We start from the raw sequence: 27,216 nt of genomic DNA, 5'->3' as shown, positions 1-27,216 counted from the left end.
AAAGACTAATTTCTCTTGTAGACCTAATATAGACCTGTTGATAACGAAGTGTAATGTCTGATGAATGCTACTGACCTGGAATAACACAACACGCATATTACACTTCTTTAATGGGAATACCTCCAGCGAATTATATTTGTTATTTCAGTAAAGGTGCTTGGCCCACTTTTTAGTAAGCATTGGTTCTTTTTATTAAAATTCTTGGAAAGGTTCTTTGGATGAGAGAGAAGGCCTCATATGAAATCGCAGAAATCAGCCACCATAATTGCTTGGCCTTGCGCCAGTAAATAGTGATTGGTTTTGGTGACTGTTTTGGTGCAATTAACTGCCTTCTAAGGACTGTTTCCCCTTTCGAAAAACTGTCCATTTTCCCCCAATTTTTTTTTTTCCCAATTTGATAAATGCAGATTACGTAAATGATTAAAAGCAATGAATTTCTTGAAATTTAAACGAATTCTTGACAAGACTTACTCTTTCACAGCATTATGTATGCAAAAAAAGGTTAAAACATGTATATTTTCCAATATATTAGCTATTTCGCCCTGTTTTTATTTTTTTCCTAAAGTCCCACCCAATTTACAAGGCACAGGTGGTAAAAATAATTCCAAAAAAAATCACTGGGTTAATTAGTGTAACATAACCTGTGCATATTAACATCTGATTCATAGTTCTTTCCCTTGTTGTTAATTTTGCCATCGTTAATTGGTTTTCTTCAGTAAACAGTTTGAACATGATTTCATCTTGATCCTGATCTTGCCGCTGTGCCATTAAAAAAGATAAAAGTCACATTTTAACAACTGGGCATATCCCCATATTCTGAAACGCATTATCAAATTCAAACCATAACCATTTACTACCCTTGACCCCAAAAATACAAATAAAGAACATTTGATTTCATTGACAGTTTTTACATGTTTTTGACTGGGTTTCGTTGTGAATGGCATGTTAGAATGACTTAACCATTTACCGAATCATGACAAAACAAGTATTTATTTTTATTATGGCTGAAGTTTAATGTGATTGGATGAAATTACAGATATTTTAGTCTACAAATACTTGTACAAATTGGTTGACCAATCTGCAAATATGTTTTTATTATGAGCTGCTACGTATTATATGAAATAGCAAATATTTCTGTCTACAAAAACTTGTATAATTTAATTGATTGATCGATCTGCAAATACGTTCTTTATTATGACATAAGCTGCTACGTATAAGATGAATTGGCAAATGTTTTAGTCTACAAATACTTGTTCAAATTGATTGGACAATCTGCTCATGTTTTAAAGATACAAATGATTCTCTGGCGAACGAGCCAGATAAACGTACAACATTGCCTTATGATTGGTACTGTTTTTATGCGTATATCATGTATTAAATGCATTCATTTTTTTGAAAAGAACATATGATTACCTTCTTCTTTTAAGTTTTCTTTTATTTATATATTAAATATACGTATATTTATTTGTAACGAAATAAATGTCCTGTCAAGGGAACAATTATGTAAATTAAATTTAAAGTGTAAGAAGACACATTGATATATTTACATGACTTAATGGATATGTTTGAATATTAAAAAAAAACTATTCACAGGGTTATATCCTGCCTGTTTTTAATGCATCAAATTCATTTCTTGCTGCAACAAGCCTACAGTGCCAACACAATGTATCATGGTCAAAGACATCATCTTCTCGACAAATTATCTGCTATGGGGTCATGTGAGTTTGGTTTGTGGTCACGTAGCTGGACAGGGCTCTCCGGTCCCCCCCCCCCCAACACAGGACCACACTCTCGCGTAATATCGTGCCAACGAGAGTAATTAATATAGTGTTGAAATTCTGAGTTTGTGTATACCATAGACTGCCCTTTGTTTCATTTAATATGGCTTAGAAAAAGAAACGTTATCTTTGTTTTACTTTATGTCATAATTCGAAGCAAAAGCTTTGCTTTCTGATGAAGCATTTATGACGTAATTTATCACGTGGTATACACACATTGGACATGACGTGTTTCGCAATCAGTGTTTAATAAATAAGTTTAAACAGCTTTCAGGGCTTTTTCAATTTCACTCCTAGTGTTTCGATCAAAAGAAGCTACGTACCATAAGAACAAAACAATATTCAACCACGTTCAGTACTACACGCTTCTGATGTTTTTATATACATTCAATCATAACATTTGCCACTGACCTGACCATTCCACACCTTCGCCCGTCCTGTATCTTCCCCTTAGGGTGAGGAATCACGTGACAATAAAGACTTTTCATATATCTTCTGTAAAAAAATGTTATTTAGAAATTAACGTCACTTACTTGTTTGTTTACATCGGTTATGACCCGTGGTGATTCATGTAAGAACCCCTTTGAAGGCACGTGATTCCTCATCCTGTTACTTCCGTTTTGTCTACTGCTAATGTATAACTTACTTTATCATAATTTGTCATACAATTTCCAACTAATCCACCTCATCATAACAAGTAAAATATTCTACAAATCACAACAGCCTTTTCACCAAAAAACAACAGTTTGAAAGAGTAGTTGAAGCAGGACATATAATAAGCTTCAAAAATTTCTTCTCCATTCTGCCGTGATTTTTTGTCTCGTGCATTTATCACATGGCTATTTTTCCACGTACGATTGCCAACGTAAATCTTTTGATTATGCTCATACTGTGGCGTATAATTGAAAATTGAAAATGATTCATTGAAATAAATATTGTTTAAACACAAACAATGTATCAACAGTTACGAATTGGTCTCAGGACAGTGTTGCCTCATGTTGTTGCTATTAGGCAAGAAGAAAAGAAAAGTGGCATAGTATTTTAAAGGCTAAGGAATATCTTTTCAAAAACGTTATTTACAAATTTACGTCACTTACTGGTTTGTTTACATCGGTTGTGACCCGTGGAGACCTATGTGAGAACCCCTTTGAAATCACGTGATTCCTCACCTTGATTACGCAAAAATGCGTTTCCCTTTTTGTGTTGAAAATCTTTCTGTGCTATTCATAAGGTAAGAAACCAACATGTTAAAAATTAACGATGGTTTCTGCCGTACATTTTAAGTTTTCCTTTTCTTGGTTTTCAATATTTTCTCCTGAAAGGCAAAGAAGTTAATTTAAAAAAAAAAATAAAATAATAAAAAACAACAGAAAAAAACAAAAACTTATGCGATGAAAGTGTATGAAGTATCACAAACATTCAACAAACAGCCTTTACAATTAGTTTGAAAGTGTGACAGAAGCAATCAGCTTTAAAGCTTCCTTTTTTCAGTTCTGCCGTTATTATGATGTTTCGTGCATATATCACATGGCTATTTTTTTCAGGTATTATTGCAACAGTAAATGTTTTGATTCTAAAAATTGAAAATGGTTAATTGGAATAAATATTGTTCAAACAAAAGCAATGTATCAACAGTACCGAATGGGTCTCGAGACAATGTTTTCTCATGCTGCTGCGATTAATCAACAAGAAACTGGCAACACTTTGGTGTAATCTGCGCCAAGGGAAACGAGCTGTTCTTGGAATGTTTAAATCGTGATCTCAAATGCTGGCACTGGATGACCTGTTTTTTTTATTTGAAATCTTTGAATTGCTGCAGGAAACATTTTGAGATAGATTAAAGCACAGTTTTCGATTTAAAGCTGTTCAAAGTCTTCTTATAAAGACCTAGTCGAAAAGCCAAAATGAGTTTTCCCCAATGTGAGGTCAAGTTTTCTGTGTTATTCCTTCACCAAGAACCCAAATACGATGAAGATTGACGATATCTTCTGTAATAAACATTAATTAAGTAGTCTCATATCTGGTTCCAACATTTTGTCTTCTCTTAGGTAATCAGAGGGCAAGCTTTTAAGGACTAGTGTTTACTTTAAAGGCACACACTATAGTTCGATGCAATTTTTTAACACTTTATTTTGATGCATTATCGTGTTTAACTCATTGGATTTTTAATTATTAAAACAAAAAAGGCATTTGGTTTAGGTAAAGATACCAGAAATATAAGCGATATTTTGGCGCTTTTTAACTCCGGAAGTTGTGACCACGTAGCTTTTAATTAAAAGGAACATTCATAAAGAGCAAGTTTTTGTCTTTACCTAAATAATATTTTTTTTTTTTCTGTTTATTATTAAAGTCAAATAAGTTTAACATGATGATGCGTAAAAACAAAAGAAATATTGTTTGCATCTACCTATGTTATGCGCCTTTAAATTGACCGATTGTTAATGAAGGGATATTATATGATGAATGCTTCTGGCGTGGAATAACACTGCGTATTAAAGACCTATTATTCTGCTTTAATTGAAAGAAGTCCTTCGAATCATATATTTGATTACCCCAAAAGTACTTGACCCACTTCTATTTTTTTTTATCTTAATTAAGATGCTCAGCGAGAATTTTTTCAACAATACTGTCGATGTTATTTGGGGCAATGTTAGTAAAATATTGCATTGGAATAGTCCGCGAATACGAAGACAACTGATTGTTCTTATGTTGATCAGGCGATATTGTCTACTGTCGATGTTATTTAGAGCAATGTTTTAATTAAATATATTTTGGAATAGTCCACGAATACAACAACAATAATAACAGCAACAACAACAACAACAATAAACAACAACAACAACAACAGCAACAACAACAAAACAACAACAACTACAAAAAAACAACAGAAACAAAAACAACAGTTCATCATCATCATCATCATCATCATCATCATCATCATCATCATCATCATCATCATCATCATCATAATCATCATTAACAACAACAACTACAACAACTACAACAATGTTTTTGTTGAACAGACATTTAAATTATTAGAATTTAATTTCCTTTAATTGATACTTTACATACATGTAGTTACAACGTATTCATTGAAAGAACACAACCGCAAATTCATTTAATGTTCGGAGTCACAGCCGTGTCTACATATGTCTACAACATAAATAACAAAACAAACGAATAAGAAATCACCTATATTCGCCAATGAAAGCCAAATCTTTACGGAATGAGCCAACTTTGGCCGTAGAACAATTACTCCTTTCTTAAGTTATTAAATTGCAATTGTATGTAGCAACTACTGTTATACATTATTCAATTAAGAGCTAAATGGGTATTTATATCGTTCACATTTGATTTTTTTAAGCGGAATGGGTTTTATGCTTCTTTACGGAATGAGCCAACTTTGGACTAAGAACTGTTAATTCTTTATTACATTATTAAATTTTAATTGTATGTTTGTATAGCAACTGTTTTATCTTATTCTTTCACGAGCCAAATGCGTCTTCAAATAGCTCACGTTTAAGTTTTATGCTTCTTTACGGAATGAGCCAACTTTTGGTCAACAGTCACTACTTTATAAAGTTATTTAATTGCAATTGTATGGAGCAACTGTTATTCCTTACTTTATAACGAGCTTAATGCGTACTCATATGTCTCACGTTTGAGTTTTATGCGGAATGAGTTTTATGCGGATTGAGTTTTATGCGGAATGAGTTTTATGCGGATTGAGTTTTATGCGGATTGAGTTTTATACGGATTGAGTTTTATGCAGAATGAGTTTTATGCGGAATGAGTTTTATGCGGAATGAGTTTTATGCTTTTTTACGGAATGAGCCAACTTTGGACATAAAACAGTCACTCCTTTATCAAGTTATTTAATTGCAATTGTATGTACATTACTTTATTACGAGCTTAATGCGTATTCATATAGCTCACGCGTGCGCTTAATGTCGAATGACTTTTATGCGATTTTACAATGCTTCAAAGAATTCTAGCTTGACAGGCACACGATGGATTGTAATTTACGCACATAAATTGTAAAATGTTGTCAACTTTTTTTTTTAAATTTTGGAGAAAAAAATGATGAGAAATGGATTTTCTGAGATCGAGTCCTTTGTAAACATGTTCTGATAGTTAAAGTTTGCAAACTGCACGTATTAAATTTATCAAAGAAGTCTACCTGAAAAACAACAACCCATTAATGTTGTAATAAGTTGTAATTTATAAAAAGAACCCACAGGTTTTAACTTTATCTGCTCATTCTGTAATATGAAGATTTGTATCCTAATTGTTTATATTCACCTGCACGTAAATGCATCAAAGCCCACACTTTTTCACTCAATTAAATTTTATAATGCGTTGTTTTGTTACACTTTGTATTGTGAATAACTGTTCAGTCCTCTTTAAGGACTGAATTGCGGGGTTGATGTCATTATCGAGGTATGAACGCAGTTGGGCTGGTCAAAGTGTGTGGACTCCACGCATCCTTTGATCAGCCCATTTGCGTTCATATCCCCGAAAAAAAACATTTTATAAAATGACGTCACAATGACGTGGGAAAAGATCAACCACTTGAAAGCACTTAACGTAAAACGTAACATCATAAATTAACACTTTCTAAAATGTTGATTATATTTGACGGAAGCTGCTGACAAAATACAAACAATAAAAAGATAACCAATTTTCATGCATATTGTTATGATTCGCGATCCGAATATATCCGAAGATGTTGCGTTCATCGGATGATAACAGCAATTGCCGAAATAAATATGTTTAAACTAATTGCCGAAAGGCAGTTCATGTAAGAAATTGAAGTTGAGGTGCAAATATAAGAAGATAATACATTACCAGATATTACAGAATGTGGCCCGAGGACGCTTTCATATAATTCTGATTTCTACTTGACCAGTCATATTATTTTATGTCGATAATATTTATACATGAGACAAGCTTGTTATATGCTCGTCTGTTTTCGGAGATAAAAGTTGTAAGTATAGTCATATCCTTGGTGTCCTTGTCGTTGTCGACGTCGTCGTTGCTGTGCAATGACTTTAGCCCTGACTTTGAGTCAAAAATCGTCAAAATTATGGCATGATTTAACTTGGCTCATAACTGAACGAAGACAATATGCACGGCACGGCTCATACTTCTGGCTTTAATATCTTCTGGTGTATGGCCCCTTTTTCGAATGCAGCGAAGGCCATACTTTTGGTTTAATTAACTTCTGATATGTATCTCCTTTTTCGAATGCAGCAAGGGCCACACTTTTGGTTTAAATAACTTCCGTGGTATGCCCCTTTTTCGAATGCAGCAATGGCTATATTTCTGGCTTTAGTACATTTCTAGGTATGCCCCTTTTTCGAATGCAGCAATGGCTATATTTCTGGCTTTAGTACATTTCTAGGTATGCCCCTTTTTCAAGCACGGCAAGGATGTATAAATTCCCGATGTATGGTAACAATTACGGACGAACGTTAGTGTTTATTCCGCAGCGCTCTTGATTTTGATGGGTGATAATGCTATTGGGGTCGGGGGCCGGGGGATATTCCGCTTTATGCACTATGCATGCGACTCAAACTTTACAATCTGTTTTATTTATAGGCGCTTCTGGTTTCCGGATCGTGTGTGTCTACACAAACTGGTCGCAGTACCGGCCGGGGGACGGAAAGTTCCTGCCGGAAGACGTGGACCCAACTCTGTGCACGCACCTCATATACGTCTACGCCAAACTGCAGCGGAACAAGCTGCATTCATCCGAGTGGAACGATGAAGGAACGCGGTGGAAGGACGGCATGTGTGTACAGTGGATGATTATAACCTTATTAAAGTGTTCGACCCCTTAAGTCAGGACTGATGTAATCGTTTTAAACCATTAAATCAAACTTTTGTACTATTCTATGAAAACTGTTTTTAAACCCATGAATGAGCTAATATTTCAATGATGACAATTTTAAACCCACAGCTAAGCTAGTAATTTAATGTTAGCTTATTTTTATCCAACAAATGAGATAGTTATTCAATGATAGCTATTTTACAACCCACATATGAGCTAGTAATTCAAAAGAGTTTTTAAACCCACGTATTAGCTAATAATTCAATAAAAGCTTTTTTATACTTATAGGTGAGTAAGTAATTCAACGATAACTATTTTTCAATCCACAGATGAGCTAACTATTCAGTGAAAGTTATTTTTCAACCAACAGATGAACTAGCTATTCAGTGATAGCTTTTTCTCTAAGCATATATGAGCTAGCAATTCAATGATAGCTATTTCCTACGCATATACGAGCTAGCAATTGTATGAAAGATATTTTCTAAGTATATATGAGCTAGCAATTCAATAATAAATATTTTCTAAGTATATTTGAGCTAGCAATGCAAAGATAGCTATTTTCCAACCCACATATGAGCTAGCAATTGAATAATTGCTATTTCTTAGCCACATATGAGCTAGCAAATGAATGATAGCTATTTTCTACCCATATATGAGCTAGCAATTATATAATAGCTATTTTCTACCCACATATGAGCTAGCAATTCTATGATAGCTATTTTCTACCAATTTATGAGCTAGCAATTCTATGATAGCTATTTTCTACCCATATATGAGTTAGCAAATATATGATAGCTATTTTCCAACACACAGATGAGCTAGTAATTCAATGATAGCTATTTTCAAACCCACATTTGAGCTAGCAATTCAATGATAGCTATTTCTTAACCACATATAAGCTAGCAATTGAATGATAGCTATTTTATACCCATCTATGAGCTAGCAATTATATAATAGCTATTTTCTTCCCACATATGAGCTAGCAATTCTATGATAGCTATTTTCCAACCCACATATGAACTAGCAATTCTATGATAGCTTTTTCTACCAATATATGAGCTAGCAAATCTATGATAGCTATTTTCCAACACACAGATGAGCTAGTAATTCAATGATAGCTATTTTTCTAAGCATATATGAGCTAGCAATTAAATGATAGCTATCTCTCTTAGCATATATGAGCTAGCAATTCTATGATAGCTATTTGTCAACCTTCGTATAAGCTAGCAATTCAATGATAGCGATTTTTCCCACATATGAGCTCGTAATTCAATGATAACTATTTTCTACCCATATATTAGCTAGTAATTCAATGAAGACGTCCAACACCGTTATACATACTGTTGGTCGACTTCAATTTAACATGAAACTATTGGACGATCCCATGGAAGATGACAAACGTTTTGAAAGCATATCAACAATATCAAGTCGTATTTTCAATTTGCCTCTATCACTATATCTATAGTTTATACTTGTTAATGTATTTATTTTTTATGATTGAATTCATAAATATCGTACCACAGTGAACAGCCATTTGGTGGATATTTGTTTCTGAACAATAGCTATTCCCCCCACTCCCAAACATCAGTGCTTTAGAGATATTTTGAGAATCATTGGGAACATCTGGTTTAGGTACGACCATTAAATGTTTTATGCCCTTTATAAGTTCGTAGCTCTGTTTAAAGAAAATGATTTGTTGGCGTAAGATAAACATTTAGCCACCACAATGGCATACTTGTGTCACAATTTACATAAATCACTCCATATACTAGTTTATTGGCTTATTCTTTGAAAAATGATTTAAATCCCGTCCCATTAATTATGTACCATACAAATCTGACAACAGCCATCTGCGAGAGACACATTTAAACAATCAGTTCGGCTTTGTAGTTTAAATACGAAATTAGATTTTAACCAAATCTACGATGGGCATAGAGGTGGCATTATGTGCATTCGGAGCTCCCCGGTCATTTTAAATCGAAAACATCCCCGGATGTATGCCGGTACATCAATAGAAGTAGTCCGTAAATTTTTTAATTATATCATTAACTGAAAGTAGTGATTTAGCCTGTATTTATTGACCTTAGTTTAAATTGATTGCCAGTAAAGTGTATTACTGTAAACATAATTAAGATTCCCAAGAGTAAAGTTAGTAAGTTTAACTGCTAAAATAAATTACTACGCGATCTACTTGCAGCGGACTTAAACATACCGATTTCTGAGTTACTGATGTAAACCGTGTATATACATCCGAGGTTGTTTTCGATAAAAATGGCAGAGGAGTTCCAAATGGACATGTGTGTTTTTATATCTCGGTAAAACCGGCTTATGTATCTTATTTATCGGATTTAGTAACATGTTAAAATGACTAACTAACCCCCTTAAAACGACTAACGTTCATTGATTAAACAACTAATGTATCTCGTTAAAACGACTAAGTCACTCGTTAAAACGACTTAGTATCGCGTCATATCGACTAACGAAACTTGTTTAAGGAATATTTGGCATGACAATCCCCTGCTGTGCATCTCCTGCTAATTGCACTGGTGTCACAGTAGGGGCCAATTTCCTGTGTATTTGTTTATTGGCTCAGGGCCATTTAGGGTCCATTTCTCTAATAAAACCTCCAAAAATGCACAGAAGGTTACTCAGATCAGAGATCTGATAAGACATTTATGCAATTAGATAAAGATCAATACACAGAAGTTGTGTACTATAGACGATTTTTTTTTGCGGGGGGGGGGGGGGCACTTAAGGATTAAACTAGGCCTTTAAAACCACTTACTTACTCGTTAAAACGACTTCTTGGCTGGTAATCAATATTGGTCTTATTTGGAAGAATGGTGTAGCCAATCGGACTTTGTGGTGTTATAAATAAATGACTTATACAGTGAATGAGGTCAATGATGTATGAACATAAGAGTGACTTAAGTCGCATATTGAATATCACCTCTGATCTCGTGTAAACGGCTTGCGTATCTTGTTAAAACGTCTAAGTAAGTCCTTAAAACTAACTCGTATGTCGCCTGTACGTCACCGTACAAACCCGACTGTGTTAACAAGATTACAAACTTTAAAACGTATATCGCTAACGATTTAAAACAAATGGAGACTTGCGCATTTTGTCAAACAATACATCGAATTTAACGAAATCATACACACCTACCAACTTCACTTTGACAGTTTTACCATTCAATTTTTGGCCAAAAAGCATTTACAACCGTTTGGTATCCTTTTTTTTTACCTTCCCAGCGGCGGTTTCAAGCAACCAGTGCAAAATGTAAATGTCTGAATGCTTTGCGGAAGGTTTTAGCTCGCCTCTTCAGGAGTAAGTAACAGTCGATCGACTGATATTTATCTCATTTTCATTGAATGATTGGAGCTGGTTCAAAGCTACGCCAATACAAAGCTTCATAATTGTAAAAAAATGTTCATAAACAAACCACAATTATGATTATTTAAATTAAGGTACCAGAGGGTGATTAACCTTAAAGAACTCAATCCGGAAATGAAGGTGCTACTTGGCGTAGGCGGCTGGATGATGGGCAGCAAGGACTTCAGCCGCCTCGCCTCCCGCCGGGGCTCCCGCAGGGTCTTCGCCAGATCCGCCGTAAAATTCCTTAGGGACCGGAAGTTTGATGGACTGACCATTGACTGGCAGCATCCCACGAGGAGAGGAGGCAGGCCGCGAGACAGACAGAATTACTCTTTTTTATTGAAGGTAGGCGAGAAAATGTATAACTTACTAATCGCATCAACAGCACAATACACTTATCATTAATACGTTATCATTATACAGCGCCATGGAACGATCTTGTTTCTCATTAGAGTTATGCTATTTGCAAATCCCACTTGCCATATAAAGCGTGCGTTAAACATGGCGCTTTGCCATTGTTGTTTTGGTGAAGAGCACGGAACGCATACCAACCAATATTTACACCTCAACTTCCATTCCCTAAATGAACTGCCTTTCGGCAATTGCGTTTATCAATCGATAAACGCAACATCTTCGGATATGTTCGGATCGCAATTCATCGCATAGCAATATACATGCAAAATATTGATCTTGTTATTGTTTGTATTGTGTCAGAAGGTCCCGTAAAATATAAATCAACATTTTAGAAAGTGTTAATTTATTATAATTTAAATGTATTGTTGCCATAAGTGTTTCAATTTTACGTTTATAAGTGATTTCAAGTGGTTGATCTTTTCCCGCGTTATTGTGACGTCATATGAAAAAAATGTTTCCGGTTATACTCGGGTCGTTCTATTAACAGAATGGGTAAGAAAGAACAAGTGAAATGTTTTCTTAAATTAAATGAAGTATTTTTTTAACAATTATTGAATGAAATAATGAACCAATGGTGTAAATATAAGTAATGAATTGCGGGGTTGATGTCATTATCGGGGATATGAACGCAATTGGGCTGGTCAAAGTACGCGTGGAGTCCTTCGGACTCAACACACTTTGACCAGCCCAATTGCGTTCATACCCCGATAATGACATCAAACCCGCATTCATTCCTTAAGTAAATCATGTTAAGCATTACTAGAAGTACATATATCTTGTAGAAGTACACACATCGTGCTAGACACTTGGAACGTGGTGAAACACGTTTTGTACGTGTTAAAGTTTCAGTTGTATTTATACTTTACTCTTTGTATTTGTACCTATTGGTAAACTATTTTCAACCAACTGGTAAATTATTTATTTTTGACCAACTGGTAAAGGTTTGTACCAACTGGTTAACACTTTCTTTTACCAATTGGTAAACTTTTTACCAACTGCTAAACTATTCTTTTTTACCAACTGCTAAACTATTTTGTTTAACCAACTGGGAAACTTTTTCATTTTACCAACTCAAAAACCTGACTCTGTTATTAAACCTTTTCTCGTGATTTAAACATGTCTCCGCACTTGTGACATAATTAAATGTGAAACAAAGAAAGCCTTGAGTTCGTGGTACAAAGATCGCTTTTGATTTGATATTTATTGCCATTCATTTTTAAAGAACGCAATTAAACACATAAAAAGTAAGTACTATGTTTAACACCCTGAATCAAAATCAAAACACAAATCAATAAAACAGTTCTATACGTTCTTGTTTAGGTTCATCTGGTGGTCGTTACATTAATAATCCTAAGAGCAATATCGTACCTTAGGGGAGATATTCTGCAATGTGTTACTACCCCAGGGTAGAAATCGCTCGTACGATTCCAGGAGCATTTTGCTACATGGACACCTTTGCTGAACAGACGATCTTTTGCTATATGGAGGCCTTTGTGAAGTCGAGATATTCTTGGTCTAGACTAATTTTATTATTACCTTTCACACCTAACGATTTTTCATTTGCACCGTATATCTCACCTAGAAATGTGTTAGTTATTTCATTTAGCACAGTGTACTAAGCTGAAGTTTGCGGAAAAGGTCTCTTCTTCCAAGCACTAATTTTCCTCTGACTTTTTATCCGTGTTCTCGGTTAATTATTGTTACCGCCTTCTGTACGTACATCGTGCTTGGTCAACACTAAAGAGGTTCCGAAACGCTACTTAAACGGATATGTGAAAGCATGTACTGCTTATTGAGTGCTACGTCATCAAAATATGTGTACCTTGTACAAGAGTTAAAAAGCGTGTTATGCAGAACATATGCCACCAAAAATGTGACCTACTTTAGTCAGAAAATGTATGAGATGCCTCGTTAAGGGCGAACGGTAGTTTCCATTAGCTTAGATTTTTTTTAACTTAGATTATCAAAAAAAATATCAAAACTGAAAACCACATACCAAAAATGTGTAAATTAGTTGTAAAATGTTTCTGTGAGAATGTACAGACAGTCAGAGTGCAAGGAATAAAAAATCTCTGTTTAAAGATAGGTTTACCAAAAAATACGTTTAACTTACCAAAATTCTGAAAATTATTTAAAAATACTTCTGTGATATTATGTAGACGGTAAAAGTGCATGAATTAGAAAATATTTCAGTTAAAAATCGTCTTTAAAAGGACCGGATGATACAAAAACAAAAAAAGAGAGAAAATTGTCAAAAAACTTACATAAATTTGATAGCACTGGGTACAACGCATTGAATCTTACTTACTGATGTATCACATCACTTTTGACATATACTACTTTCGCATTTTTTTGTGTAGCTTAATAAGAAATTGGACATCCCAGTTAATTCAAAATAACGTCGTCATATGAGTCTGTATTATTCACGTGCTAAATGTACACACTTTAAATTGGGAAACCATTTTGCGCTATTTTTAAACGTGTAAACTCAGCTGAGACAGCGACAAAACATTATTTTAATAATGTAAAATGATGTGATATCGGCCTCATATTAGCTGTGATTGACACTTCTAGGCTTGTTTTGTGGAATTATAACTGCACTCTAACAGATTGAACGTTTTGACAACTTTTTTTTATTTTTTTGTCTTGGAACGAGCCATTTTTGGCGAAAATCCATGGAAACCAGATATATAAGACTGCTGACAAAATATTAGATCGCAGATTTTTATATTTAAGTTCCAAAAATGAGGTTTTATGCATTTTTCTTAAAACCGTTAACGGTTTAAGCCATAAAACATTAATTTTCGAACGGAAATATGAAAATCTACGATCTGATTTTTTGTCAGTAATCTTATATCATTGGTTTGCAGATATTTATGCAAACAAATGCTCTTTCCAAGACAAAAAATAAAAAAAAGTTGTAAAAATGGTATATCTGTGAGAGTGCAGCTTTAACGCTTATGCCGATTTTTGGACCATCGGTTGTCTAGCACCTTTAATGTCAACTGTTACTTGCACTTGTATGAATAGCACGTGCAAGATGTATTGTTTCGTAACCTGTTTTGTTTCATTAAATGATCCTTAAACTTTGCTCATTACTTAAAATCTTCCCTTGTAGCTTCATTGCTTTTTCCTAAAAACTGATTTTAAACATTCTTGAAACAAATAGATCATTCGGAACACCACGGCCATTTTTGATCGAAACTACCCCGAACGTTTGCCGGTACATCAGTAGAAGTAGTTCGTAGTATCTTAATAATATAATTAATGAATGGTAGTGTTTTAACGTTTATTTTGTATTGCTAAGTTTGAATTGATTGCAATTGAAGTGTATTATTGCATAAATCATTAAGATTCCCAAGGGTGAAGTCTGCTATGTTGGAATTACTACGCGATCTACTTTCAGCGTAGTTGTGTAAAGAATTCTGACATTGTAAACCGACCATATACATCCGAGGTTGTTTTTGATGGAAAATGGCCGAGGAGTTCCTATTGCAAATTGATGGCATTAAAGCATAGACGAATGGTGTATAGATATATAGTGTGTGGCATCAACTACATAGGGGAAACCCAATACAGCTATTCAATAAGAGTCCTTGTGTCGAAATTGGTCTTCACGCGGTGCTCATTGATAAGTCAGAAAAAGAAAAAAAAGTTTAAAACTCTCTTATTGTCTTACCTCTTTGACATTTGGCGAAGGTTCTTACTCAAAGTTTGCTCAAAATTTCTATAAAAGTTATAGACTTATACAGTGTTTGGTTAACACAAATGCCAGTCTCTGAAGATCTCAGATATTTCGCTATGTAACATCAGCTGGGTGTCTTTCTTGAATTTGTTTAAATCCTCGGGCTGACCCCAGCGGTTGGTTGTAGACTTATAGGAAATATGATTTTGGATTAAGCAAGAAATCTTAAAGCTGCACTCTCACAGATTAACAGTTTGGAACCCTTTATTTATATATTGTCGCAGAATTAGATGATTTGGGCATCAATCGCTAATATTCAGTCATGCAAGATAAGTTACAACAGAACAGATCTCAATTGTTTGGAAAACAACCGAAATTATTCATTTTTCTTAAAGCGTTATTTCCGCTTTTAGTTATAAAGCATAAACGTAAATAGGAAACTGCGATATGCTCTTTTGTCAGCAGATTATATCACTGGTTTCCAGACATTTAGGCAAAATGAGCTCATACCAAGACTAAAAATAGAAATAAATAACAAATGTCAAAACAATAAATCTGTGAGAGTGCAGCTTTAATTCTTAAATACATCTAAATAGAAACCATAATGCTGTAGTTTCACTGCACATGCTATTGTTCCTCATATTACATTTGAGCTAAATTCTGAATAAGACGCTCCTCGTTACAGGAAGTACGGATGGCGTTTGATGCTGAGAGCAAAAAGTCAGGGTTGCCGCCTCTGCTCCTCACAGCCGGGGTGTCCGCCAGCATTGACGTCATAGACACCGCTTATGAGGTGGACAATCTCACCAGGTGAGTGGCAGCCTGGATACTTATAGCTAAGTTAGGTGATTTTTGTAGATTAAACTACAAGCAAACCTCGTTGGTTCGAACTCCCAGGGACCGGCGAAAACACCTCGTGCCTCGAGCCAAGTGGTAGTACTTATTTTTAATATAAAAAAATCGGTCCCTTACATCCAGTTCGAGCGAACAAGCTTTCGAGCCAAACGAGTTTGAGCCAACGGGGTTCGACTGTAGTTCATTTTTCACATGCATCTATTATACCCCCCCCCCCCCACACACACACTGTACTCCATTCTCACCTCCATTTTGTCTCACACTTCAGGTATACAGACTTCCTGAACGTGTTTGCGTATGACCTACACGGGGCCTGGGACAACTATACCGGTCACCCATCACAGCTGTATCCCCGACAGGACGAGTTTGGGCCCGCTACTGAAATCAATGTGGTAAGTCGCTCTCATTGAAACCCTTAAGACTTCCATGGGTACTGGAACAACTATACCAGTCATGCGTGACTGTTGTTTTTTACTCACCATGATGAATTTCGCCACTGAAGGCAACATGGTAATTTCCTTCTCAACATTTACCGGTATTTGAACCCTCATGATTTTATGGTCGTACATCTTTGACTTCATTCACTCTGTTGATCAGTTATTGAAAACAGGTAATCCGATTAGCTACATCGTTATTAGATCCAACTAAGATAAACATTGAATACCAGCCATTGTCACTTAAATCTTTAACTGAGCGATGACGATTTAACTTCAACATAACTTATACGGGATGTGAGAGTAATCTTGGAGGGTAAATGTGATCTGGTAGTAGATGTGTTCGCTTCTTACCACAGAGGTTGTGGGTTTTAACATCACCAGGGGGAAGGTTCTCTGGGCCTTTCAAACACGACACCAGTACCAGTTGGATGACGTTACTTGTAAAACTGAGGCCCGGTCGCTTAAATTGTTTACAACTTGTGAAGAAGCATTCGGATATCCTCGGTCATTTTCCATCGAAAACAACCTCGGATGTATATGGACGGTTTACAATGTCAGAAATCTTAATAGTTTAATTACGCTGCAAGTAGATCGCGTAATTTAAATATAGAAGTTAAATTTAATTATGTTACTCTTGGGAATCTAAATCATTTATGCAATAATACACTTCATTGGCAATCAATTTAAATTTAGTAATACAAAATAAACGTTCAAACACTTTAATATTGATTAATTCTATTATTTAAATTTTTACGAACTATTTTAAACGATGAGCCGCCATACATCCGAGTTGTTTTCGATGGAAAATGGCCGAGGTGTTCCGAATGCGTGATGAAGTAACGATGAAACAGTTGAGCCTGAACGTAAATAAACCCAATTAAAACAGATAATCTTCTATTATTTGACAAAACTTGAAATATGGTGGCCGTAGGCAATATTTGCAAAGACATTCCAGACCACAAACACATTAACAGCTCTTAACAGTTCTATGCAACTCAGCATTGAACAGCTCATTTATGATGACAAACGAATACAATCATTTTATTGATCTCTTTTTTTATCACATATAAATCTTCCGTATCGCCAATTATTTGTTTTTAATGTATGTACAAAATTGATTGAATCGACAAGAAATTGTAAACAGATGTTTTTGGTATGTTCATGATATTTTGTTATATATTCGTTTAACAAAAAACTCTTGTCTATAAGATAATCAGTGGCGGATCTACAATAAGACGTCAGAGGGAGCGTAACTTCGGAGCGTAAACTTTTGACTGGCGCACCGCCCTCTGCTCAGAACCGAATTTATTGTTATTTAAGATGTTGGCAGGTGGGTTTGGGGCTATTCCCCCCAAGAACATTTGTACAATTTCTGGTCCGAAATGGTGCATTCTGGGCGTATTTTACTACCCTTTTCTCCATACCATGTTCTATTAACTTTTGCATAAGTTGTTTTCCTATTCATACAAAATTCAACTTTACGGTGAAGTTTGGTGTGACTAAAAATGAATTAAAACACTGTTCTTTAAAAAAAAACAACCCGATAATCGTTCTTGAGATAAGCAGCTTTAAGTAAGTCAGTGCTTGTCAGAAATCGTTCTGTGGAGTTTCATGAGTTTAGTATTGAAATAAGGTTATACAAATTTATATAAACAATGTAATATCTAGATTTGTTTTCCCGTCAAAAAATGTTAAAACAAAAATCTAACAGAAACATATTTTATAGAATTTCGGCCCGGGCCGCAAAACTGATAATCGCTGAGTCATGCAAATAATCGCGAAATCCCTGTACAAATGTGTTACTATATATAGTAACATATGTATTAAATAAATATATTTGGCATTTTTTGTAAATGACTATATTATTTGTTATACCTATGTATGAAGGCTCATAATCGCGCGATGCGGCTCATATACTACAAGTGTAAGTTCCCATTCGCAAAACCATACTTGTGTCTTTTCTGTTTTAAAACATTCAAGCCAACGAAAGAACAATTAGCCATCATTTTTTACGTTTTAAAACCAGGGCGAAAATTAACGGTAGTTCCTGCTAGCACTTTATTTTAAGTTCTTAATGTAGCGAGATCGTTTTTACGACCTTTTTAGACAGGTGAAAAAAAATCTGTTGTTTACCCATTTTAAGTTGATTCTTGCGTTTCTTGTTTTCAAAGTAGGCATTTTAATGACTTACAACTTTCTTCTGAATAATTAAAATGAATGTATGTCAGCTTACACATATGGCTTAATTGAGTCGTGGTAAATAAAGCGGGACAACAAAGTCACGCATTTGTTTTGGTCCTATTCTTGGGCCTTCCAATCGATCTTAATTACATCCGTAGAATTTAACGGTCTTAAACCTGCACTCTCACGAATTGTATTGACATTAGTTTTGTCTTGGAATGATCAAACATTTGTACACCTGACTTGAAAAAAAATGTCATATACGATTGCTTAAAAAAGATCAGATCTCTGTTTTTTTATATTTCTGTTCCACACGCACCCACACGCACACACGCACGCACGCCCGCACGCACCCCCTCCCCCCCCACACAAGACAGCTAATTCTTAGAATCTGAGAGAAGTAAATCATAAAAATGCATAACAATTTTTGAAGAATTGAAGTAGATAAATAGTATATATATATATATATATATATATATATATATATATATATATATATATATATATATATATATATTCATGTCGACATGGCCAGCCATGGTCATGCATTTAAGTAATAAATCGTGCCAAAAATAGTATTCCAATAATACTATAACTAAAAGTAGGTAACCAGTCCTAAAGGTCGTTAAATGGTCAGACAAATGAAATTCAGATATAACTACATGTCACAAATCAACAAACATGCCGCAAAATAATATGATATTGCTCTTGCTTTAAAACACTTTTATCCACATAACATCGTCGTAAAATAATAGCACACTGGTAATGTTCACGGGTGAGGCATAAGTCACCTTTTATTACTAAATAATTTCACACAGTAGGGTTATATTTATTATGAGTTTTACACTCTTCCTATATTTCAGTATTTTTTTGCAAATACGAATAAACATTTCACAAGAACGTTTCGCAACTTATTATTAAAATTAACTATTCAACGTAACACGTCTGCGAAACTGTCATTTTGGATAGTATTATCCATCGAGGTCACATCTTCAGTAGATGTTAAACACTCTTTCCATATTTCAGTATTCTTTTCAAATACGAATAATAAATTTCACAAGAATGTTACCAAAGTCAGTATTAAAATAAACTATTCGACGTATGACTTATACGAAACTGTCAGTTTAACATCTACTAAAGTTGTTACCTCGATGAATAATACTATTCAGTATTGTGGAATGTAATAAAAAATGAACTTTGTGAGACTGTACAAATGTTCTTGACTGGCTAAGTACAATAAAATAACTGTTTGGAGCTGAACATAACTAATTGTACTGTCAGTTTAATGGCTTTAAAACACAAACATTTTGTTTTATTTTACTGCTGTCATGATTCTTCTAAGTACAGAAAACAATACAGCTTAAATTAACCAAACAACTGCAACTTTAATAATTATTGGTGAAGAATAGGCAACTACACCAAGGGTACTGGTACTGTGTACAGTGTGGTCCGCACCACTGCTGTTGCTTATAAATTTAAAGTTCATGATTTCATACCAGCCAATTTATGCCAATTATTTAAACAAGCCAATCATAACAAATCATTTTATGCACTCAATTTTGATTATTGGCCTACGTGACTGAGTCAATTTATTTTTTCTGTTTCAAATGATACCCAAACTATATCTGGCCACCAGGCGCCACAATTAAACATTACTGCCAATGAATATATTTTTTTTTTTCAATTCAAAGTTTTAATTTTTGCAAGCGACATAATTTGCCTTTGGCTATTTACAAATTTAATATAATCATTTCATGGTAAAGACCAGACAAACATACATAATTATTATCAAGGGAGGATATAGTATCAAGTGTTGATCAAGACATCATAAAACATAAATGATCACACACACGCAAGCACACACGCACTTCACACGCACACGCACGCGTACACACACGCAAGCATACGCACACGCACACACACACACACACACACACAAACACACAATTGACAAGCTTATTTGAACATCGAAGTAAAAAGAAATAGTCAACTTATTTCAATGTAGAAACAGATTCTACTGCTTGCTTCTTTTGACTGCTATGTACTAACAATGCATTGATATCAAACTTAATTTTATGATATTATAAAATCAACTTCGTAATAGTTGAAATGAAGTTATATTTTATTGATTAAGAATGGGCGCTATCATTGAAGCTAGCAAACGAGCCCTTCTTAATCATAAAAATATTACTTGAAGTCATCTTATTGACTGAATAAAACCTCATTGGCTGACGGTTGTATTTGGACGGTTTACATACTCAAAAAGTAGTACGTTTATGTCCTCTGCAAGTAGATCGCTTAGTAATTGTATTTAGCAGTTAAACTCAATGACTTAAATCTTGGATATCTTAATTATGTTTGCAATAAAACACTTCAATGGCAATCAATTTAAACTTAGATCAATAAATGCAACTCTAAAACACTACATTTAAAAAATGATATAATTAAATTTTTTAGGAAATACTTAAACTGATGTACCCGCATAAATCTGAGGTTGTTTTCGATAAAAATGACCGAGGAGCTCCGAATGCGACTATGTAACTCATAAGTTCATCAATTAGTATGCCATCGTTGCCTAATATATTTATTGATTCAGTAAGTCACATACTGAACTAAGTCATAATCAAAGCACTAAAAGTACTGAAGGGACGGTTAACAAGATGATACTGTACTTTGTCGTATAGAAAGGCAGGTTAACATGTCTCCATGGTAAAGAGTATTATTTGAGGAATAATGACATGCTTGTGATACAATGTTTTACAAAGCTGATGGTTCAACGTTAAAAAAAGTGTTTGAAGTTTAGGTAATAAGTTGTAGGTATAACACGAGGCAAAATTCACCTCTCTTGCAGTGTGAAAAAAGACCGCTAAGATATATAGTCAATATATACCCGTCAAAGATACTTTATAATCAAGAACATATGAGGTTATAACAACATTAGTTTCAGCACTTCATAGTTCAGTTAGCTGGTACGCTATGTCAATTTGATCGAATTTTAAATATACTCAACTTTCAGAAGCTAGTAAAACGATTAAACTGGTAACATTTTCGAGATAGTCATAAACATTGTAAGTTTCGTCAAGATACTTGGCAAACTAATTGGGTAGACAAGGTTGAAAAAAGGATCGAAATGAAAACGCCTAAAATATAACACTATGTTCTGTTTTGTAGAAGAAAAACAAATTACACATTTCATGAAATACACACAATCAATGTACATGTGGTTGCGTTCATATCTAAATTTATTTAAGACCAAAGAGTATGAAACGTTGTTTATAAAAATCCCAGTTACAAGAGAACGTCAAAAGTAAATTTCCCAAAGTATATGAAATATCCAAAATAATGTTAGAACGATTTCTTCGATGCGACCAAAATGTCTGGTTACTAAATTTTTATACAATGTATATGAAAACAGACGTATTAAAACGTATGTCCACCATTCCCAATAAATGAAGGTACAGTGCACGAATAACTAGGCTCAGGTGGGCGTCCTTGAAGCAATAAACACTAAATATACAGCAACTTCACACTAACCATGTTTTTCAGGACGCTTCAATGAGACATTGGATGTCGCTGGTACCAGACGCAAGCAAGCTGGTCCTCGGCGTGTCAACATACGGCAGGACGTTCACGTTACGCCGGTCCCGTCACCACGAGTATAACGTGCCTACCACCGGCCCAGGGGTAGAAGGCGAGTTCACACGGCAGACTGGCATGTTAGCGTACTATGAGGTAAGTTTTAGGCTTCTGCATGCATTGTACAGAACTGGTTACTTCTTTAGTTTTCCTTAAAATTAGCTTAACCATTAATAGAATGATCAAATGAATCCTTTAATGATAGGTGACCAATCAAGTTTGCTCTTATGTTTAAACCCGCCAATAGATAACTTTGGATAACTTATCCAGTTGTTGATGATTGACTATTGGGCTTTTCCCTGTAGTTTTCATTTATTGCAGCTTAAGAACCACTGTGATATGCACTGATTGCTCCTTTGCTCGCTGTTCTGCTATAGTACAATGCGTTATATAAATGCACCTATACATCTGCTGTAAGCCAAAGGCTTTATCCGATACGCGGGAATATTAGTTTGTTCGATATTAGAGCGACATAATGTACGTCAGAAATACGTATTACCTGATGCCATCCTATACTTCTGATTTTCTACTGTACACTAATCCGATTATTTTTTATTAACACCGACTTATCTTTTCACGGACTTGTAACTGTTTGAAGAAAAATCGTTTGTGTAGAAATGTATACAATTTCAAATGGACTGTGTCATTTAGATATTCGAGAAGAGCTGTTAACTTATTTCTGATTTTCATTTTATTACCATATTACCGAATAGGTTTTTTGTATGCTAATTGCTTATTTTTAGAGAAATATTACCCAAATCTTTAATGCTAAAAAATACCAAACAATTTTTCACTCTTCTTAAATCACCATATTCAGCGATGTAACCAGTACATGGACGCGCCGCGAGTGTGGGACCCCGTCAGTCAGGTTGCTTATTGGTACAGCGGGGACCAGTGGATTGCCGGGGAGGACACCGACAGTGTCAGAGCAAAGGTAACATAGCATCTAGACTTTTTTTTTATTATTCCGTTATATCAATATCAATTTAAACAATAACATTGAGACCTACTTGAACAATTGCAGCATTTACTATGTCTCTCTTGAATGCTTTTGTGCGAAATGTCATGTTTATTTTAACTGTTTTTGTTTTCACAGCTTTGAATTTTGTTTTTTTGCTATTTTCACTATCTGATAGTTTTCTGTCCGGACAGTATTGCTTAATGATAGCAAAGTCAAATTTAATATGCCGGTTATGCCGTTCGTAGCTACCATACTCTTGAAAAACATGCTTTCCTTGGTCGCATGGTGAAATATCATTCGAGCTAACACCGATATTCAACAGTCTGTGAATAGACATGCATATAACATGAGAGAAGTTTCAAACAGTTTTTGCCACCGACTATTCGTTCATTTTATCTATCTTTAATGTCGTTTGATTCAAAGGCTCATAGCTATTTTAAATTATGTTAATGAGTATTTCTCTGCAATGTTCTTTGTGTATTAACTGTGGTCTTTGGCATGTGGTAACATTTGTCCTCGGTCCTTGTACGAGAGTAACATGTTTTATTTTTAGCTTGCTGTTAGTTGCACTAATTGTCATTAGTACGCAATATGTAAAACAATATTTGTTGGTAAAGTGTTTCAATGCATGTTTTTGTATACCATATGATGATGTTACTGTTTGTGAAGTAATCTGTATGAATACGCTTGCTGTGTATCAATACATGCGACGTATGTTGCATATATAGTGAGTGTCTATGTGTCATTTTAATCCCAGGTGAATTGGACGACAACATACCAGGCAGGCGGGATAATGCTCTGGTCATTGGACACGGATGACTTCAGAAAGAAATGTGGGAACGAAGCGTTTCCGTTGCTGAAAGCTGCAATCGACGAAAAAAAAGCTCCGACTAATTTATGGCCAAAGGGAGAGGGAGTTCGTATAAAACAGTTTGAAATCGGAGTCCAAATAAATAATACTGTTACAATGACCATGCCTTATGATTTTGATACAACCACCTTTGTGACGGATATCTCTACTGAAGATATAGCTAACTTTGAAAATAGTGATGAAAAACTAACTGTTGTTCCAAAATTAAATAAAGAAAGAAGCGTTCCCCAAAATCAAAACACTGAAAAAGTCATTCCAAAGCAAACGAAAAAGGTTCAACCTCCTCGTAAGAAAGGCAGAAGGAGGCGTTTGCGTCGATTAAGAAAACCAGCAACAAAACCAACTACATCTCTCACAACCACACGACCTACACTTCCAATGACAACAGCTTTACCATCAACACAAATAGCACTTGCTCCGTCTACTAAATCAATACAGACAACCACGACGAAACAATCGCCAATAACTATAAATAAACCACTAGTTAAAACAACAACTCCCTTAACATTTAAACCAGCCAAAGCGGGTCCAACGCCAAAGGCCAAAAATACTGTACCTCGTAGAAGAAAACTAACTCGAAAACAAAGAATACAAATGATTAAACGAAGAAGGCAGATGGCTTTGCAGAGGAAACGAAACGAAAGGATGAAGTCTAATCGAAAACAAAAAGCTGCTACTAAGGAGCAATCACAAATAACCACGGTCAACAAAACAAAGGTAACGATTGCTACCACGCAAACAAGTATCAAAACGTCCACGGAGCAAACTATTACAAAAAAGGGAAAACCACAACAAAAAGCAATCAACAAAAAAGCGAAAACGAATTTAGGCTCGGGAGAAAGAATAGACATCAAAACAACCACAATGACTACAATAAAACAGATACAAACGAAAACACCAGCTGCTAAAGTAGAAATTGTTGACAAAACGTCTAAGGCGACTCAAAAACCCCAGCCAAAGACCAAGAACAGTCCCGCCCAAATAAATGAAAGGCGAAGACGGATAATGAGGATTCAAAGAATGCGACGATTGAGAAAGCAAAGGCAGCAAAAAAATAAACAACAATTGAAAAGCAAAACTCAGGAGAAAACTACAACTGTTGCTCCTACAACCTCAACTCAACCTACTTTCGCTTCTACGGTGAAACCAAAAGTGGCTTCCGTTCAAATAAATAATAAAATAAATTCAAATAAAGCATCATCTAGCAATAAAATAAAAACGGAAAATGCAGAACAGATTAAAAAGGATACAACGAAAGTCCCTACTGCACAAAATAAAGATAATACCAAACAAAAGAAACCCCCTAAACCCCGAAGAAGATTTACAAAACAACAACTCCAAAGAATTCGCCAAAGAATGCAACGAATAAGGAAACTAAAACAACTTCAACAACAAGAAAAAAATAATCAAAAGAAGGCATCTGCTTAACTTGATTGTGTGTTGCTTTTGAGTACATTTAAACATGGTACTTATTTGTCTTGTATTGGACTGTTTTGGTCCGTTGTCTGCTTCTTGCTTGTTGTGTGTGCGTTGGTTTTCTCCAAATTGTTGCTACGTCTCGTACAAACTAGTCACATTATCTTTCACTACTTTATACTAAATGGAATACATTAGTGTTGAAGTTGCCTTAAAGAGAAATATGATTTATCAATTTAAGGCTGACGATTAATCTTAATTCCAGGTTAACTGGGCGAGATACAATGCCGCCGGTGGCATTATGCTTTCATCATTGGACATGGACGATTTCACTGGAATGTTTTGTACTGGAGAAATATCTCCTCTCCTCAATGCTATTCACGATCAGCTTAAAAAACCTTTACCACCAAATCCCCACTACTTTGAAGGCTTCCTTACCTCTCAGCAGCATACTTGGGAAGTATCGGGAACTTCCACTGTAAATTATTTTGACCTACATGATTTCACTACAAGCACGGAAATGACTGCATCTTCTACTACTCCTCCTACATTTACAAGTAAACCCACACACATTCAGCCGTCAAAACTGTCTCCGTTACAGCCCATTACATCAAAATCACAAGGAAGGTTCTCACGACCACAGCAAATCTCTAGTCACGGCAAAGAAAGTCGAGTAGGTGTAAGTAGGAACCATCTCAAGGAAACCAGTCTTTTGCAAATTGAGACTATCCAAACAACGGGAACAGGAGGCTCGTCAAAATTAAGCTCACACATAAGTCTTGACGAATCAGCCAAAAATTCCAACGTTTCAAACAATGTCTCGAGACTTTTGCAGAATACTGCTGATTTGCCAACGCACAGCTTCATAGATAGCATTCTTAAATTGATGGATGGGAAGACAGATAATGATGTTCAAGGTGTTAGAAGCAAGTTCAATACTCATTTAAGATTAAAGGATTTTGACAGGTTCAAATCCCCACCTGTGGAAACGTCTCCTACCGATTACATCATAACACCGGGCTTTGACTCGCATAATATGAAATTACCTGGTCCAAAATTGACACCTGCGCCAAGGAAAGACAGAAATCGAGATTTTAGCCCATGGATTTCGAATGAACCGCAATCAGAAAATGGTAAAGGATCGAAGATCGGTGCACGATTAAGCTCTTTTAATATTATTTCTCCGTTCAACACCAATTCTGCAGCGCAGCGAAGTTCCAACGGGGGCTCGCGGACAAGGTCAAGATCACTGTCAGCTCCTTCACCAAGCAGTCCAGATGCAAAACCAAGAACAGGTTTCGTGAACGTGGCTAATCCGAGGTCAACCGTAAAATAATGAAACATTACTGGTCAAGAAATCTCGTTCTCGCATGTGTACATGATTTATTTATTTATTAATTAAACTGTGTGTATTATTTTTGTAAATGTACTCATTCCCAATTATAGTGTTTGTACATGAATATCAAATGTTGGTTTGTATTATTTCCTCTCTTTAAAACTTTAAAGCAACCTTTTATAAGTTAAACAAGTCTTAAAGTTGAACAAAAATAACAATATACTAGCTCAATTAAAGCTCAAACTACCTATAAATCCTAATTCTCCCTTCTTGTATTAAAATAGTTCACACAGAATACTGAAATCCAATGCAAAATGCAATTCCCCATGATTTACCATTGGTAATGCAATAAACATGATGTAGGATTGAATGGCGAACAGAATCATGAGAAAATGTCGCAGTAAATTAGTGCCAACTTTCACTTGCCCTCCGATGTG

General features: G+C 35.1%; 1 protein-coding gene across 2 annotated transcripts in view; it reads left to right on the top strand.

Annotated features, from left to right (window-relative positions):
* Positions 1-26,903, top strand: part of LOC128224244 (acidic mammalian chitinase-like) — a 36,046-nt gene extending 9,143 nt beyond the window's left edge. Inside the window, exons 3-10 of one of the 2 annotated variants that reach the window (XM_052934041.1) lie at positions 7,380-7,572; positions 11,080-11,332; positions 15,772-15,896; positions 16,210-16,333; positions 22,106-22,291; positions 23,013-23,129; positions 23,914-25,492; positions 25,709-25,846. In XM_052934041.1, the coding sequence (XP_052790001.1) occupies positions 7,380-7,572; positions 11,080-11,332; positions 15,772-15,896; positions 16,210-16,333; positions 22,106-22,291; positions 23,013-23,129; positions 23,914-25,455 (2,540 nt within the window). In that variant the 3' untranslated portion in view covers positions 25,456-25,492; positions 25,709-25,846. Of the gene's footprint in view, positions 1-7,379; positions 7,573-11,079; positions 11,333-15,771; positions 15,897-16,209; positions 16,334-22,105; positions 22,292-23,012; positions 23,130-23,913; positions 25,493-25,708 lie in introns of both variants that reach the window. The other variant, XM_052934049.1, reaches the window with a different exon arrangement.
* Positions 26,904-27,216: the final 313 nt, after the last annotated feature.

The sequence above is a fragment of the Mya arenaria genome, chromosome 2 (genome assembly GCF_026914265.1).
Source record: "Mya arenaria isolate MELC-2E11 chromosome 2, ASM2691426v1".
Lineage (NCBI taxonomy): Eukaryota > Metazoa > Mollusca > Bivalvia > Myida > Myidae > Mya > Mya arenaria.
Note: the sequence above shows the minus strand (reverse complement) of the source record. Positions and strands in the feature narration are given on the sequence as shown.